General features: G+C 44.7%; 1 protein-coding gene across 1 annotated transcript; it reads left to right on the top strand.

Annotated features, from left to right (window-relative positions):
* Positions 1-615: 615 nt before the first annotated feature.
* KCNJ2 (potassium inwardly rectifying channel subfamily J member 2) lies at positions 616-13,945 on the top strand. Its single transcript, XM_040437363.1, has 2 exons — positions 616-748; positions 10,014-13,945. The coding sequence occupies exon 2, from the start codon at positions 10,245-10,247 to the stop codon at positions 11,520-11,522; it is 1,278 nt and encodes a 425-aa protein (XP_040293297.1). The 5' UTR covers positions 616-748; positions 10,014-10,244; the 3' UTR covers positions 11,523-13,945.
* Positions 13,946-19,554: the final 5,609 nt, after the last annotated feature.

Below are 19,554 nucleotides of genomic sequence, written 5' to 3'. Positions count from 1 at the left end.
CGTGTGAATGGGGCCTAAAGCACTAAACGAGAAATTCAACTCTGCTACATCTGTATGGAACGATAAAACCCCGTTTGTTAGAGACTCACTTACCTCGCCTTCATCGGTACCTTGCACTGCCCTACTGTTTACATGCAGCACATGTATCCCTCCGCAGCCCTATGTAAATCCAAAGGACACACTCGCCTCTGCAGTCCTAGGTAAGAGCGCCCACCATGAGTTAACCGGACAGTGCAGTCCTATGCAAAAGCACAGGGCCAACACCTGTCTTTGCAGTCCTATGTGAGATCAACAGCGATGTCACGGTTAGCGCAGCCAGCGCGCCGCAGGCCATAAATGGTTTATATGACAAACTCAGCTCTGCTACATCTGCCTATATTGTGGTATAAATGCGCGGTGTGGACGCGGTATTATTTTCCTGCCTCTCAGCCTCATCTCTGCTCCATCTGTTCTTTGCACTAAAGTTCCCCTCAATGAGCTGCGCTAAGCCCCACCCCCAGCTGTCACTCAGGCCGTCCCCTGGCGCCCCATTGGCTGCGAGCGGCACCTATGGGTGTAGCATGCCGGCGAGCTATTTAAGAGCACATGGCTTGTTAAGAGATAGGCAGAGGATGTGAATAATCGCCTAGTGAGCTATCCCTGGGATTAGTGGGGCTTGGGAAACCGTTTGGATGGGCGCTCCGTATCGCCAACGCCACTGGATCTTATTTATCACCTGGGTTACAATGTACTTCCCCTGAGCAACAAGGTAAGTCGTCACCTACCCCCCCCCCCCCCACGCAACACAGCACCGCTCGTTGAGGCTTTAACGCCGCAAAAGCAAACTCGGCTCAGCTACATCCGCACCTAAGCGGAATGATTTTATGTGCAGGGCTGAATTCGCCGTCTAACAGAAATGGCGACGAACGACAAATTCAGCTCTGCCCATCAAATTTTCCGTACAGAGCAAAACATTGTGACACATGACAAGCTCAGCTCTGCTACGTTGCTGCACCTACATGGAATTCGAATGCAAATCGTGATGTCCTTTTTGATTATGACAAACTCAGCTCAACTACATCTGCCCCCTCCCAATTGGGACTGGTGTAGCAAAGCCAAATATGCCATGGTGATGTCTGGGAGTTAAACTGATTTACAGGGCAAAAATTAGGACGCATGACAAATTCAGCTCTGCTATAGCTGAAGCTAAATAGAAGCTCCGTTGCCTGCCGGTAAGAAGTGTGATTATTTTTTTATTTTTTTTATATTTTTTTTTAAAAGTGTAAGGTTATGGAAGACCTCACAGGGACACAGAACTGGAATTGTGACAAACCCGGCTCTGCTACATCTGTTGAGAGATCTTGGTTAGTTCTCTTCTACCTGACGGGGAGAATTTCTAGATAATTCCGCTGCACGATCTGCCGGCTATAAATACACGATCACCCGAGCAACAGTTGGGCTCAGACTGTTCACAGCATCTGTTCGTGCTCGCAGCAGCTGCGGGACACAGTAGTTGGAATTTCTTAAAAGCGAATCGGGGCGCACGGTTTTACTGACATCTGCGCTCCGTCTCTCTTCTCGCCTGAAAATACTTTATCCGTTGGTCATCGTCGCTCCCCTCTCCGAAATAGGGCCAATTGGAGGCGATGAACAAAAAAAAAATGTTTTAAAAAAATCGGGGCTTTTTAAATGATCAAAGTTGCATCTTGTTGCGCATTTCGATCCTGACAGCTGACGCCGTAAAGCGCAAAGCTGCGCTGCGCCGATGCGCCTGTATACAGTCGTCGTCTTGAGGCACCCTTAGAGTTAAAACGCGTGGGTTGATGAAACCTCAGGGTATGATTTCAGCTGTAGTAGACCTGAGTTTGTCATTTGGCACAAATCACAGTGATATCGCTATGTGTTCTCTCTTCTTCCTTCTTTTTTTTTACTTAGGGCTGCAGGTTGCATTGCCCAAAGGTCAATGACAAATTTAGCTCTGCTACATCGTGACATTCTAATGTGATGGTAGTAAGATGCGTCTTGTGCGGCTACGTAATCTCGTCCTCCGATGCCGGCTGTCTCTTGCATATTGTCGAACAGATGTCGCCGTTGAATCTGAACTATTTGGGGGATATTTTTTTAAAGGGCCGGTACAAGTTAAAATGAGGGGTATTGGAGTGAGTAGACGTGGACAGGGTGCCATAGAATATGATATTGGTTGCCAAGCGCAGGTTTAAGCTTCATTTGTCAGGTGTAGCAGCGCTGAGTTTGTCAGATGTAACAAAACGTTCAGATGTAGTAGGGATAAGTTTGTTGTGTCACAAAACTGGTTTTTTTTTAAGATGTAGCAAAGCTGGATTTTCAGATATAGAAGGGATGAGTTTGTCAGATGTCATAGGGCTGCGTTTCTCATTGACCATAGTTGATCATCAGATCAAAATCCGGTATCTTGCAGAAGAAAAAAAAAACACTGGGTCAACAATTTTAGCTCAGCTTCATCTTAGAATATTGTTTGGACTGCAAGTGAGAGGGTTGGTCGTCCAAGCGCTTGTCCTATACAGATGCAGCTGATCGCATAATGTGTGGATTTTCATAGGACTGCAGGTAAACCTACTACAAGATGTCAGAGCAGTTGCATAACAAACTCAGCAGCACTACACATGTACAGTTCCAAACACATGTAACTGATTTGCAGACCCTTCAGCCTGTCACCACTTGCGGCACTTTTTTTTTTTTTCCCCAGGGTGACCAGATGAAGCCGCGAGCGGTAACATCTCTGTTTACCTTGGCATCACAGCGCCACATGTGCCCAAACAAACCCAACACTACATCGCGGCTGCACTTGTGGCACAGGTGCATGTCAGCATTGTTCACATCTGCTACTGGAAATCTGTCATGTAAGCTTTCAGGATGACTTGCAAGTTTTAGGCACCGCATGCTTTTAGCCAAAGCCAATATGCTGATGTAGCAGAGCTGAGCGTGTCATTAAGCTGTTTTTATTTGGTGCATTAGGATGGCTCACTGATTTAAGATAACTCGGGAGGGTGACACATTGTCCTATGGAAAACGCGTTACGTGTCACAATAGGTTGTGCCAAATGACAAACTCGTTCCTGCTACATGTATAACTATATTTTTTGGGGGTTGTGTGGACGGCAGGAGCAGCAGAGTTTCAGTATGTGGTTGCAGTGTTTACAGAGGGTTGACTGGAGGAGGCAGAGTACAGTAGCGGTGTCGCCCTGGCGTAGCAACGTGTAGATGCGTGGCGTCATTTGGGGAATTGTCTCCATCTCTCAGGGCTCGCCAGGTCCCTGGGATCTGCTCTACTCAGCGCCGCCCCCTTCTGTACAGTAGTCAGTGCACACCTGCAACCGGTGGCTAGATTACATGACACCGATGTAGCAGCGCCGAGTTTTCCAAAACCATTAGAGAGGAGTCACGTCCCAATGAGTTATACTCCTATTGCAAACCGTTACATGACAAATTCAACTCTACTACATCCTTCCGAACTTTTAATGCATTCACCAGACACGAGTCGTGCTGCAGAGTTGCTCCTGCGTACTCTTCAATGATAGGCAATTGTGCATGTGAATGAACAGTTCATCGAAGGATGCAGCAGAGCTGAATTTGTTATTGGGTGTATACCGCGATAAGGTTTGTAGGGAAAACCATAACATGACCAAGAGGAGTCATGGCAGATGAGAAAGCGAACTTTAGTTCATGTGACAAACTCGGCTTTACTACATCGGGATGCTAAAAAATGAGTGCAATGTGGGTAAGGTCCATGGTTATGCTTAGGGACGGTGCTTTGGGATAGTCTGCTGGCATCAGTACCCGCTGCTGCCCCTGGCACTCCTTGTTCTCTCCATGTAGAAGACACTTTCCAAACATGAAGACGGACCAGACATTCTAATTTAAACAAATGTGAAGCGGCCGGTTGTGTTCAGAACATTGCAAACCCTGTCCAAACACTAGAACAGGAGCCTCGCAGCAATAATCCTCCAGGGTTTATTGCAGACATGAAGCAGAGGTGCCCGGGTGTCACTTGAGACCCATAGTATGGGTGCAGCTGAGGGAGTCATCTGGCAGAATGCATTATCTGTTGTGAATTTTCACAAACTAAGAACTGAATGACACACTCGGCTCTGCTACGTCGTGATATAATTGAATGGTTACTTAGATGTAGTTGAGTTGTGTGTGTCACTTAGCCCAACTTCCAATGTATTTAATGAGTTACAGTTCAGCTCTGCTACATCTGACCCTGCCACTTCCTCTTAGCTGCTAGAATAATAGTTTTAGGCCTCCGGCACACGACCGCATTTGCGGATCCGCAATACACAGGCACCGTTCCGTTGTCATTCCGCATCATGGACGGGGACCCATTCACTTCAATGTGTCCGCAAATCCGGAGATGCGAAATGGTGCGGAACGGGAGCACTACGGGGTGCTTCTGTGGGGTTTCGTTTCCTACTTCCGTTCCGCAAAAAAAATTTAGAACATGCCCTATCTTTTTGCGGACCCATTAAAGTGAATGGGTCCGCGATCCGCTGCGGCTGCCCCGCGGTCGGTGTTCGTGCATTGCGGCCGCAGGATGGCCACGGGGCGCACATGTTGGTGTGCAGGAGGCCTTTGGCTTCTTGCACGCGAACGTGTTGTGTATTTATTTTATTTTTTTCGTTTTGCGTTCCGTGTACGGACCGTATACAGAACCATTCATTTCAATGGATCCGTATGCCTTCCGTTTCCGTATTTCTGTTCCGTTCAAAGCTAGAACATGTCCTATTATTGTTCCGCATAACGGACAAGGATAGGACTGTTCTATTAGGGGCCAGCTGTTCCGTTCCGCAAGAAAACGGAATGCACACGAACGTCATCCGTATTTTTTTTGCGGATCCGTTTTTTAAGGACCACAAAATACTGAAAAAGCCATACAGTCGTGTGCGCCCCATCGCCGTGCTGCAGCCCACAAATTGCAGGCCGCAACGCACGAAAACCCACCGCGGGGCAGCCGCAGCGGATCGCGGACCCATTCACTTTAATGGGTCCGCGATCCGGCCGTTCTGCAAAAAGACAGGACATGTTCTATCTTTTTGCGGGACGAAACCTGCACTCTGTAGTGGTTCCGTTCCGTGCTTCCGTTCTGCATCTCCGGATTTGCGGACCCATTGAAGTGAATGGGTCCGTATCCGTGATGCGGAATGCACGCGCAACGGCGCCCGTGGATTGCGGATCCACAAATTCGTGTGCAATAAGCCTTATGGACAAGAATTTCTACTTCATCATTACACCCATGTAGTTGAGCTGGGTTTGTCAGCGGCAGCAGTCACATACATAATGTCCTGCAGCGGTTCGTGGTAATGTCGTGGCTTTCGGCTTTACACAGGGCGGTTTAATGACAAACTCAGCTCTGCTACGTCTAGTTTCTTGTCATTTACAAAGCATTAAAAAGAAGCGGCCAAGCGTACGCGGCCTCTGATTGGTCGGGACGTGGATATGTGTATCTGGTACCGCTCAATTCTGCACCTATGGAAAACATGACGGGGCGAGAGCGGGCCCTGAGCTAAATTTAGGGCGTAAGATGTTATTAATAGGAGGGGGGGCTGACAAAATGAGGAATTTGAGCACATGCTTATTATTTTAGGAAGTCGGCAGCGGTTTACTTCATGCTGCACTTTTCATTCATTCTGTGCGCCCATAATAGACACCAGAAAGGGGGGGGGGGGGGGGGGGGGCGGGGGCTCATCTGAAAAAAATTTCCGCCCGTCTGGGTGAGCAAGAGGGCAACACTTTATTCGGAGGGCGTGATGTAATCCTTGCTTCCCTACTGCAGGGCATCAGAAGAACAGAATAGAGACGGCACAGTTTCCCTGTTCTTCAGTGACCTAATGTCACAGATGTAGCAGAGCTGAGTTTGTCATACTTGTGGATTTTCATAGGGCTGCAGGGGAAACCTACAATAATTAATTATCTTTAAAGACGAATTCAGTTCTTCTACATTTGTGTGCACGCTTCTATCCTTCTGCAATGTTTTCATATGGATGTAGCAGAGCTGAGTTTATCATTCACTGCAGGTCTATGGAACTTCATAGGACTGCAAGGAAAAGCTACTATAATAATCTTAAACGAGTTCCAACTCGGCACTGCTACATCTGTCTACACCATTTTACTGCAGGAAAATGTCTATAGATGTAGCAGAGCTAGGCTTGTCAATGAGCATCACTCTGCAGATAACCCTGATACATTGTTTAAACTCAGACTGATGGTGGTGCACAAAAGAAAAGCGATCAGTGAAACATTCAGCTCTGCTACATCTCTATGCACAGTTTTTTTATTAATTTTATATATATATATATATTTTTTTTTTAGCAGGATGACACACAGGTGTACAGTAGATGAACTGAGTTTGTCATTTGGCATAGTCACATGGCAATGTGCTATCTGTGCGTTTACATGGGACTGCAGATAAACCAGATGCATCGTTTGAGCACAGTGCACAAATACTGTGTCCCTGGAGGTCAAAAGATGCATTTTACATAGGACTGCAGGTAAACCTGCTCACCAATAATCCCTACTGTGGATTTGCTCAGGACTGCAGGCGCATCTGAGACAACCATGAAGAGAAAAAATATATAAAATCAGCACTGCTACATCTGTTACTTCACCCAACCCATTGCTTATGGGCTCCCCTGTAGAATATCTTTATACCACCTGCTCTAGTGCTACTATTCTGGGTATAGCTGTGGGGGTTTGTCATGTTTGTCTGGTAAAGATCAAAGCATGGGATAAGGACCACACTACACTGCATGTTCTGCTCTGCTATTCCTGCTCCAAACAAGATGTTCAGTGATGGATGGCCGGTGTTACATGCATACAGGTGCAGCAGAACTGAATATGTTGTTAAGCTTCCAATAGATACATTTGGCCCTGGTTAATGCACAAGGGGTCCTATTCAGAAGACCCCCAACCCCCTGGAAGAGGCTGTCAAACATGACATTTTATTTGCTGTCCTAGGTAAAATTACCAAAACCAAATTGCAAACACAGCTCTGTAGCAAGTTCTCCCCATGCTGTATCTGGTGCATTTACTATAGCCTCTTAACCAGGCTGCCCTTAAAAGTGAAATGATAAATTCAGCACTGCTACATCTGTCACGTGCACTCGCACAGTGACAAAATATTCTGATTTGCCCATCAGTGACTTATTGGATTCATCTTGGGTTTAGGCCAGTGTTGTGCAATGCATAATGTAGGCGGATGTAGCAGAGCCGGACCTGTCTTTCACTTTGTTAAGAAGATGCAGTAGGTTTTTGCCCGTTCTCCTAGTTGTGCCACAGGACAAGATCAGCTCTGCTACACCTGTGAACATCTGCCCAAAGTCAAGTGACCTATTTGTTATTTCCAAGGCAGCCCGTGGAGGTTGAGGAGATCAGGCTGCTTGCTGTCTTACATGGGTTACACAGGTGGTTGGCACCGGTGGGCATCTGCAGCCTGGCACGCCGGCATTACTTGGATGATGGTGGTTAGACTCTTTCGGGGATCACCAGGAATAGCTGATGACCCTAGGTAAAATGAGGACAATATTGCAGTATTTAGGGACTCAATGTCACCTGCCTGCCCAAACACATGTCCATTGCCAGGGCAAGGATGACCACTGACCACTTGTGTGAGGACATCTGCCCCTCAGCAGCGGGTGGTGGCACTGCTCCTGGGCTCGGGGTGGGCGCAGGGTTACAGCGTATGGCTCCTGTTTGTGCCCTGCCTCAGCAGATGATTTCTTGGGGGTGCAATTTGCAAGCAGGACTCTTCTACCGCCCCCCCTTTAGGCTGGGTTCAGACCTGAGCGTATTTGATATGCGCGTTTAACGCGCGTTTTTGTCGCACGTTTTTATGCACGTTTTTTGCAATAGTAAGGCTGGGTTCACACTTGAGCGTTTTACAGCGCGTTCAAACGCGCTGTAAAACGCTCAACACCTGAAAACCAATGCTTCCCTATGGCCCTGGTTCTCACTTGAGCGTTTTACAGCGCGTTTGAACGTGCTGAAAAACGCCCTACGCTCAAACAAGTTCTTGAGCTTCTTTGGGGCGTTTTGACGCGCGTTTGTGGCCATAGGACACTGAAGTCAATCACACAAACGCGCAACAAACGCGCATTTACTATTGCAAAAAACGTGCATAAAAACGCGCGACAAAAACGTGCGTTAAACGCGCATATCAAATACGCTCAGGTCTGAACCCAGCCTAAATGCGCGTTTGTGTGATTGACTGCAGTGTCCTATGGCAACAAACGCGCGTCAAAATGCCCCAAAGAAGCTCAAGAACTTGTTTGAGCGTAGGGCGTTTTTCAGCGCGTTCAAACGCGCTGTAAAACGCTCAAGTGAGAACCAGGGCCATAGGGAAGCATTGGTTTTCATGTGTTGAGCGTTTTACAGCGCGTTTGAACGCGCTGTAAAACGCTCAAGTGTGAACCCAGCCTAAAGGGGGTTTCAGCATAACTTTCTAATATATTTTGCCATTCCGTTGCCTACCATTTTTCAAGATCTCTGCTTGCTGACTAATACCTTGTATTCAGCCTAATTGTGTGGCTACAGAGGACTGGATACAATTGTAACAACCCAGCAGGTTCTGGATGGATCTGGATACACCATTCACTGACCAGTGCAGAGCTCTTGAAAATGGGAAGGAACAAGGTATACTAAAAATTTGCAAATCTAACCCCAGAATACCCCTTTAATTTAACAGGATGGGTGTTCAATGTTGGGATAACCCTAAAAAGATGTAGCAGAGCTGTTGCAGTAGGTTCAAAATAAAACTGAGATTTCTATTGGATGAAAGTTCATAGTTTTGCTGGAGCAGATTTGAGTTTGTCACTTGTCCAAATGTTTTTTGTGTTTTTTTGTGGCCTCACCCAGGCCTACAGCTAGTCTTATTACATTACATGTTTGTGGACTGTATCTGGTATTGTATCTAAGCCTCATGCAATACCAAATGCAACCTATAGGTGGCTTATTTATTTTTCGGGGGGGCAGCCCCCCCCCCTTTTTTTCTTTTTTTTTTACTCTAATTTTCTACAACCCCTTTAGCAGCACAAACTTGGCTCTGCTACATCTCCCATTACCCATTAGAACATAAGGTACTCCGTTCTCTAAACATGGACGTGTCTTGGGATAAACATCCTAAGAGACCAACCTGGAACATGGCATGGAGGCCATCAGAAAGTTCAAGGAGCCAGGAACAGAAACTCCTTGGACTGAGGACAGGTTCCTTATTTCCTTCCAAGTATGTGCGTGAGAATCTGAGAAATGTCATGTGAGGGACGCGGCCATTCCTGGGGTCATCTTCTGGGTAATGATTCTCACAGGATCTGGTGTAGTCGCTGCGTCACAAGGGACGGTTGCCGAGGCTACACCATATGGGTGGCTTTTTTTTTCATATATATATTTTTTAATAATCTAGAATGTAATTCAGGTATGGAGAAGACCATGACAGCCATCATCCCAATGGATAGTGCCCCAGCCTCCATGACCAACCCCTATACAACCACTTCCTAAAAATCCACCTCGGCACCCCCCCCCCCCCCCCCCCCTTGGGTAGATCAGGTCAGTTATGGCATCTCCCATTAGAGTAAGGATTGTATTTGATATGCGTAGCTGGTGCCCAAGGGGGTCCCGAAAGCCCCTGTGCCACATAAGGAGACACAAGGGCTCTGGTTGCACCTTCTTAGTAGATGAGTGGCACCATACATGTTTAGCTTGAAGTTGGTGGTGACAAACTGTGATGTGTTATATATGTTAAACCAAATGACTACCTCAGCACTGCTACATCTGTATGTCATGGAAAGAAGCAGATAATTAGCCATAGTTCTTTTAGTTTGCCTTGTGGCATTCTTGGTTCTGTAAGGAGGTTTGGATGAGGAGCGTTGAGTATGCTCAGAAGGAGATCCAGCAGGAGATGATATTAATGGACTTGTTTGCATAGGAAAGGAAGGAACCTGGAGAAGGAAGGCTAACTTTACCACTTCCTTGCGCATTGACATCAAATCTTTATTTTTCTTGCAGGACATGACATCAGCGTGACAATGAGAACCTGCTGACAACCGCTCCCTCCCACCTCAAGCCAGAAGACCTTCCTTGGTAGAACCAAGGTCCTTCTGAGACAGGAAACTCTCCGTTACCATTTTTTCCCCCTTGATTGTTTCCTCTGAGCCTTCAAAACTGTTTCTCCAAAGGGTTTTGCAGAAACTTAGACTGTTTTCTAAAGCAGAAGCACCTCAGTCCTCAACTGAAGTGATGGGCAGCGTGCGAAGCAACCGCTACAGCGTTGTGTCTTCAGAAGAGAACGGGATGAAGCTGGCAACCATGGCAGTTGCCAACGGGTATGGGAATGGAAAGAGCAAAATCCATACCCGGCAGCAGTGCCGAAGCCGCTTCGTCAAGAAAGACGGCCACTGCAACGTCCAGTTCATCAACGTGAGCGAGAAGGGGCAGCGCTACCTATCCGATATCTTTACCACGTGCGTGGACATTCGTTGGCGGTGGATGCTGGTCATCTTCTGCCTGGCTTTCATACTGTCTTGGCTTTTCTTCGGCTGTGTCTTCTGGCTGATAGCTCTTCTTCACAATGACTTGGGGGCACCAGAAAACCATAGATCTTGCGTGACAGAGGTCAAGAGTTTCACAGCAGCCTTCCTCTTCTCCATCGAGACCCAAACGACCATTGGCTATGGATTCCGATGCGTAACGGATGAGTGTCCCATGGCGGTGTTCATGGTGGTCTTCCAGTCCATCGTTGGCTGCATCATCGACGCCTTTATCATCGGTGCTGTCATGGCTAAAATGGCCAAACCTAAAAAGAGGAACGAGACTTTGGTTTTCAGTGACACCGCTGTCATAGCCATGAGAGACGGCAAACTCTGCTTGATGTGGAGAGTGGGCAATCTCCGAAAGAGTCACCTCGTAGAGGCTCACGTCCGAGCCCAACTCCTTAAGTCCCGCATCACGTCCGAAGGGGAGTACATCCCCTTAGATCAAATAGACATTAACGTTGGCTTTGACAGCGGCATAGACCGGATATTCTTAGTTTCTCCCATCACCATTGTCCATGAGATTGACGAAGACAGTCCGTTGTATGATCTTAGTAAACAAGACTTGGACAATTCTGACTTTGAAATAGTGGTCATATTGGAAGGTATGGTGGAAGCTACGGCCATGACCACTCAGTGTCGGAGCTCCTACCTTGCTAATGAAATCTACTGGGGTCACCGCTACGAACCTGTCCTTTTCGAAGAAAAACATTACTACAAGGTGGACTATTCCCGCTTCCACAAAACCTACGAAGTGCCCAATACCCCGGTTTGCAGTGCCAGGGACTTAGCGGAAAAGAAATATATACTTTCCAACCCAAATACTTTTTGCTACGAGAACGAAGTATCGCTCACGAGCAAAGAGGAGGAAGGCAGTGACATGGGTCTACCGGATAGCATGAGCACGGACATGCATCCAGATATAGACCACCACAACCAAGTTTCCCTCGACCCTAGGCCGCTAAGGAGAGAATCTGAGATATGACTAAAAAAACTGCTAGCTTCAGCTGGTCAACTTAGCTGGTCAACGTGCATGGCTGAGCAGCGGTCCCCACTGCCGTTTTCAGACGTCGGTACTGTTGGACAGAGGTGATACGGAGACGGTGCTCGATGCTGTCAAGCAAACTGTTGCAAATGTCGGGAGAGGTGTAGGCCGTGGTGATCTAAACTGGAACTTGCATACTGGTGTTCCATGTTACTGGGCACACCCTCACAATGGGACGCTAGAGGAAATCCCATAAACCTCTTGTAGGACCATCTCTTGAAGGCCCCCCTCCCCCTTTGCTCCACCAGTTGTTCCTGGTGATACCTATAACGTAAAAAAAAAGGACAGGCAGCTGGGATATAGAGACAAAGCACTAAAGTGTAACCAGAAGGCACATAATGTAAAATGCATATTATGTATGTTTTTTTGGGGGGGGGGTTTGGAAAAAAAAAATGGTAAAACTTGAACTTGCAGACAAGCTCGTTGGGTTTTCAACCTCTTGGGTATTTTTTTATTTTTTTTTGTAATATTGGGAACAAGTCCATTTTTAATGGCATAACAATAGGCAAATCTCTGCCTTAACGTCCGGAGCTGCTGCTATTCACACACACACACCCTGTCAATTCTACTGCGGTGTTTTGTAATGTTTCAGTGTTGGGTTCAGGGGCAAAAACGGCAACCAAGGAGTTGGCCAAAAAAAGAAAAAAAGCCAAATGAAATTTTTGTATTTGAACCGTGTTCACACACAGATACAATATATTCACTTTAGAGAAAGACTCTGCAACGTGGTCCTGGGTGGAGTAGTGTATATTTTTATATGGGGGTTGGGGGGGTAAAAAAATTCTAAAACCTATACCAAAGAAAATGCTAAACTTGTGTTCAAACCCCCTGCTTGCTGGGAGGTCGTCTTTTCAGGAGCAATGGGGAAACTTGGTGTAAACGCCTGCTGCTACGTAATAGCCTTCGTATATGGAGAGGGAGGGGTACTCTGTGAGTAGAATAGGGGCACAAATTACCTCCCTTGGGGGGGGGCACTATGAAAAAAAGTATAATGCAAGGTCAGGTGTGCTGGGGACGTTCCAATTTTTTGGAAATTGAATCAGCATATTTTCTAACCCATTAGGCCCTATGGAATAGAGCATTTATTTTTACATTTTAAGTGTTACCTGTTGCAGGCTCCTCAGGGGCACCTAGAGTTTTTATTTTATTTTTGCTTCGTTAGATGGACTGACTAGATGTCCTCCAGATAGAGAGGGAAGAGGAGAAAAGCTGCTATGTGTCATCACGTGGATGGTTGCAAAGTGCAGGGAGTTCATTTCCAGAGATAGGGGAGAGGCCTTGGGTGGATTGATCTCGTATCAAAAATTTGGAATAAAGAACCTTATTTGGAACTGAATAAACGTATTGGAAAGAAATGATTCTTTGGCCAGGAGAACCCCGTAAAGGAATCTCTGATAACTGTAAACACGGGAAAGTGAAATCCTTGATACATTCCTTGAGTTTGGCTGAGGACTCTTTTGGTATGAGGAGCCATGTGCGGGCCATATTGACATTTTTTTTTCTCTTTGTGTCGTCTGAGCAGGACAGCCTCTCATCTCAGGCTGCACAGGAGAGAGACACTAACCCCCTGAGTCCTCAGCCAGAGTCACGTGAATGCATAAAAAAAGTCACAAAAAGTTGGAGATAAGTTCTCCACTTTAGAGAATGATTCCAATCTGCATTGACGTGGAACCTTTTTTATCTGCCCTCCCTTTCTCACATAGAGTCCCAGATGTTTTTTGAGTCCAAAAAAAATTGTATTTCAGCAACGACTAGTCAGCCAATACATCCAGCCGAAGATGCGATGGAAAAGGGTGTGAGAGACGAAAGCTTTAAACCGTGTCTTGTTATCTATATGCCATTAAAAATATCCTTGTTCTGATCTGGGGTCACTTGGATGTCAACCTGTGAAGGCCACTTTGGCTTTTGTAAAAAAAAAAAAAAAAAAGTTCTGCAATGAAACGGTGATACCTGATGTAGCAATGTATCGAACGTGGATTCTAAAGCTGGCCATAGACCGTTGGTTCCTCCTGACCTCCCCATAGGCTCAGCCAAGCGGGCATGTTATCTCAATGAAGAGGGTTGAGTAAACCACTGCCAGACACCACTGGTGGTGGCTTATCTCCCTTGAGAACGAAGAATTGGACATGTTGAAACCATATGGTCAATCATTTCATTTTCAAACACTTTTTTGACTTTGGTTGACCTCTGTCGAATGTGTATGGCCACCTTTAGCTCAGATTTTCAGTGGCTGGTAGCAGGCCATATTTTCTATGTATTTTTTTTTTATATGTACATAAGGGTGTATGTACCATAGAGGTAGATACTTGTGGAAAGAAAGGCCTAAGTCAAAGCTGTCTACCTTCCTCATGGTAGCGTGATTTTTTTAATTTTATTTTTGTGTTCTAGTTTCCTCTCCACAAGTCCCTTGACATTAGTAAATAAGAGATGGAAGACAAACCTGATGGTCATGAAACCCATCTCTCCTACGTGGGGTTGGACCAAGTAGTAGGTCCTCTCAATGGTTTTGAGGAGGTGGCATGAGACTCTCCTCTATGTACACCTGTACTATGCTCAAATCGAGTGATACACAAAATATGGTCTTGGTTGACCAGACATGGTTTACCAGAATAGACAACCACCAACTGACATCAACACATTGGTCTAACGAGGTCCATGACAAATTGTTGATGGGATGAATGTGTTGGATTATATGTTGATGTACAATGTGGAGAATGTAATGAGGTTTGGATTTTCTAGATATCTATCAGTCCATGAAGGAACAAAGTCTACGCTCTAGCCCCCATGGATGTTAATGAGATGCTTTCTGCTGCTAATCACATCGTTAAAAGGGAAGACAAAGCAAAACCAAAGAGTATATATTATTTTTAATTATTTTTTTTTTTGTGTAACCATAACCTTCTAACCACCACCTTGTGTAACCACCTTCTAAACCGGGTCAGCGCAACCCCGTAGTAAAATATTCCACGAGATGCATGAAGACGTATCTCCTCTGTGACGTCCTTTGTTGCTACCTCCCACCGCTAAATACAAAAATATTGATTTCCAGCTTTTCGAGGCCCGCTGTAATCCATAAAATTAGAAAATTTCTAGTCCCCCCGTCCCCCCCCCCCTTCCCAGTCACATCTTAATTAAAATGCTCTAGACTAATGATAGATTGTGTGATAAGAACGGCTGTCCCCATAGAAACCAGATTGAAAGCATTGGGCCAACTAGCTGACAAGGAATTTTTATTTATTTTTAAATCTTTTTTCTTACATCGGAGCTAAATGAACTAGCTGGAAATATCATATGTGTAATATACATGAAAGGTGTTCTGACTATAGTCATGGTTCATTATTATAACAAATGGCGGTCTCAGTCACAGAGGAGGGACGGATCTTATTATTTTTTTTAAATTGGGAATTTATTACAAAAAAGCACAGTTTTTAGTGCCCGATGCAAGTAACTAAGTCTTATTTTTTATTTTTTTTTGTTATAACACTTAGTTGCAAACCAGTCCGAAACTTGAAAGAGGCTGCTATGCACTTTTTTATTATTTCCCTTTTTTTAATTTAGTCCCCCCCCCCCCCAAAGTTTAATTTAGGATAATCCCTTGTCCGATCGCACATAAAACATAACACCCTAAAGGGGTTAACGAGACGCCCCTCTGTTATTTTGAAAGAGAACAGTTTTTTATAATAATCCATATTTTCTGTATTTAAAGCCAAATGTAAATAATATGATGTAGAAAAATATTTAAAAAATGAAATAAAAAAAAGATGAATAATAAAAAACACGATATGCCAATAGAGGTATAAATAAAGTGCAGTCGATTCTAGTGCAGAATTTAGATATTTACGAACCTCAACCTGTCTCCGATGTTATGGGCTTATGTTATTTATTTAAGCATGGTCTTTTTTCATTTTGAAAGTTTTTTTTTTTTTTTTTTTGGAGATTCGACAATTTTTAACCTGTTTTAGTTGCTTTTTTTTTTTTTTCCTTTTCCAAAAACCTTTTGTCTTTACCTTGCAAATTTGCACTTTTATTATCAGAAAGGGGAATCAAATTTTACCAAATGAATATTTACACAAAAAAAAATTAAATGCATTCTTTATTTTGTCATTTTTATTCTTTTTGTATTTTTTTCTTTTTTTTTCCTTTTTAATTATTTTATTATAATTTTATATATATTTTTTTTATTTTTACTTTCCCTCCTTCCACTATATTTCGCACGGCATGGTGCTAGGCTATCACACAAGGCTCAAGTGACCCTACCATCTCCATGATGAGGGGCTGTAGACCGTAAAGCTGGATCGAGCTAAATATGGAAGTTGCTGTTGTATTATACGTTTATTACGAGACCCCTTTTCCTTCCTGAAATACTTGAATTGGGACATTTTGAACGATGTCTTAACCAGAGCACTGTATGTGAGGTCACTAAGGAAGCCGTGTATATATATATATATATATATATATATATATATATATATATATATATATATGGACATTTTTACATATACAGTCGTCTTAGTGCTTGCACATTGGAGTGTTAACATAAGTGGCACCCTAGACTTTTTCTTTTTTTTTTTTGCAGCGTTCCTCATGGAGAAGGCCGTAGGGTCACTAGATGCCAAAACACTCATATTCCAAGTTTTTGACCTTTTTGTGACGGATCTTGTTTTGAGATCTAGAAGTCAAGACCACACAAGGATAAGATTTCTTACTAATACGTCTAGTACTTGAGCTAATTTCTCCCCTTGACACATTTTGCAACAGGGATAAGTTATTATATTTATTAAATATTATCTAATGAATGCAAGAAATGTTCAAAAATATTTCTACCTTTTACGGTAAAGACAAAGGGTTTGTACGCGCAGATTCTTATTTCCTGTTGGATCTAGTGATAAGATGTACTGTAATGTCTTTAAACTCTTGTTGTCCCCACCTTGATAAAGGGGCGTGGGTGCAGCCTGGTCACCATCTTTAGCCAATTTTACTTTATTTTTTTTCCTCCATGTTTGGCTGGCTGTTTCTACATTGGGATCGGCAGATGACAATCATTGTAAATAATTCTCTTCTTTTTGTTTGTAAACGTGTTTTTATTATTTTTATTTTACTGCATCAAAGTCTTCCTAAAATGTACTGCACAGATCCTGGATTGTACAGAATTTTTTTTAATATTATGTCTTATTTTATTATTTCTAAAATAAAATAAAATTTCAAATATTTATGTTTTTTGGGATTTTCTTTTCTCTTGGTGGAGTAAGAAAGGACTGAGATGTTTGCTAGCAATTCTTTTATAGAAAATAAGTTGCTTAAATTAGAAAATTAGATTCCCCCCCCCCCCCCCTGAAACAGTGCCACCCTTCATCATTGGCTGTGTCTAGCACTGCAGCTCGTCTCCATCCCTTGAATAAATATTAACATTTTTGCAATAAAGCCCTCAATGAAAACAATAGTCATATTTTTGTCTACTGAAATTGACCATAGGTTCCCCAATTAAATTAAATTTTAATTAAGGTGTAGAGGAGAGCTCTGCCGGGGAAGAGAAGGAGTAGAAGCAAACACTGCATGGAAATGGAAGGTGTAGAGGAGATCACTGCATGGAAAGGGAAGGTGTAGAGGAGAGCACTGTATGGAAAGGGAAGGTGTAGAGGAGAGCACTGCATGGAAAGGGAAGGTGTAGAGGAAGAGCACTGCATGGAAGGGGAAGGTGTAGAGGAGAGCACTGTATGGAAAGGGAAGGTGTAGAGGAGAGCACTGCATGGAAAGGGAAGGTGTAGAGGAGAGCACTGCATGGAAAGGGAAGGTGTAGAGGAGAGCACTGCATGGAAAGGGAAGGTTTAGAGGAGAGCACTGCATGGAAAGGGAAGGTGTAGAGGAGAGCACTGCATGGGAAGGGAAGGTGTAGAGGAGAGCACTGCATGGAAAGGGAAGGTGTAGAGGAGAGCACTGCATGGAAAGGGAAGGTGTAGAGGAGAGCACTGCATGGGAAGGGAAGGTTTAGAGGAGAGCACTGCATGGAAAGAGAAGGTGTAGAGGAGATCACTGCATGGAAAGGGAAGGTGTAGAGGAGAGCACTGCATGGGAAGGGAAGGTGTAGAGGAGAGCACTGCATGGAAAGGGAAGGTTTAGAGGAGAGCACTGCATGGAAAGGGAAGGTGTAGAGGAGAGCACTGCATGGGAAGGGAAGGTGTAGAGGAGAGCACTGCATGGAAAGGGAAGGTTTAGAGGAGAGCACTGCATGGAAAGGGAAGGTTTAGAGGAGAGCACTGCATGGAAAGGGAAGGTGTAGAGGAGAGCACTGCATGGAAAGGGAAGGTGTAGAGGAGAGCACTACATGGAAAGGGAAGGTTTAGAGGAGAGCACTGCATGGAAAGGGAAGGTGTAGAGGAGAGCACTGCATGGAAAGGGAAGGTGTAGAGGAGAGCACTGCATGGAAAGGGAAGGTGTAGAGGAGAGCACTGCATGGAAAGGGAAGGTGTAGAGGAGACAGTCCTCTATAGCAGTGTTCCTCAACTCCAGTCCTCAGGACCCACCTGCCGGTCATGTTTTCAGGATTTCCTTAGTATTCAGCAGGTGATGGAATTAGTGTCCATGCATCAGGACTTACCACAGGTATTCATTCTGTGGGATATTCTCAAATCATGACCGGTAGGTGGACCCTGAGGACCGGAGTTGAGGAACACTGCTCTATATAAAAGGTTAAAAGAAAAAGCCCTGTCCTTGGTGCTCGTGCAGGGACTACCACCCACCTCCATCAGCAGTGCATGTCTGTGCTCTCCAATAGGAATTACAATGGTGTGACTTTCCGCCAGGAGGAGCCCAGTGCAAGCTACCACCACCCACTAGGAATGAGGACAAATAGATCCAGCATTTCTCACTCCCTATAGGCTTTATGGCAGTGCAGATGAAAGGGCATGGCTATAGGCGGTGTAGAGGTAGCAGTCGCAGCGGGCACAGATCCCTTGTATGTCATTTTACAGTTTTCATGGAGTGTAGAGAGGAAGAGCTCCGTGAAGGTTGACACCATCCATGAGGAAAGGCAAAAAGTAAAGGCCTACCTGTTTTGCCCCAATTGAGCTCATGGGAACACAAAGGGCACCCTGTCTGGTATAAGCATTATTGTGGAAAGTAATATTAAGGATTCATGTCTGTACCATCTAGCAAGATGCTCCCAGCTATGATGGGTTGATCTGATCGGGGGGGATGGTCAGCCATGGACATTTCCCATAACCAGCACAGCAGAATCGTACTGTACCTGCGCCTGGACCAACGTGTAACCTGCAAAATGTCAGCGGGCTCTTGTGGAGACGTAACCTTTCTCCTGGACTAATAGAGATCCAAGATTTTCGCGGCGCTGAGTAAGATGTGTGTAATCGAGACTATAATACGTCCAGTATCCACCGCTAATACGCTTACACTGGAACAGGTCTTGGTAAGTGGAGCTTAGAGCCCCATGATTAATTGGGCGAATTCCATCTAGAGAACTGGCGGCCGCTTAAGCTGAGCGCTAAATATTCATTATATCCTCATTAATGAAAGGACAAAATTAGGAGAAAAAAAAAAAGATATAAACCAGTTCAGAGTTTATTGCTAGTTACAGATCTGTCTGTCCTTCATTTCTCTATAGGAAATAGATACATAGTACCATATTATTCTGTTATTCTGCAAGTTGATCCAGAGGAAGGCAAAGAACACTCATGGGGTAGAAGCCAATTTTTCTCATTTCAGGGGAAAAAATTAATTACCCAAAGTGAAGTTTTAATATAAATATATATATAAGCCTCTAGGAGCAATAGGGGTGTTGCCATTACACCTAGAGGCTCTGCTCTCTCTACAGGGCCAGACATGATCACATTTAGGCCTCCTGCACACGACCGTATGGCTTTTTCAATGTTTTGGGGTCCGTTTTTCACGGATCCGTTGTTCCGTTTTTATTGTTTCCGTTGTGTTTCCGTTTCTGTTCCGTTTTTCCGTATGGGCTGGG

This window comes from Bufo bufo, chromosome 6, assembly GCF_905171765.1.
Source record: "Bufo bufo chromosome 6, aBufBuf1.1, whole genome shotgun sequence".
Classification (NCBI taxonomy): Eukaryota; Metazoa; Chordata; class Amphibia; order Anura; family Bufonidae; genus Bufo; species Bufo bufo.
This window is presented reverse-complemented; position numbering and strand designations above follow the sequence as displayed.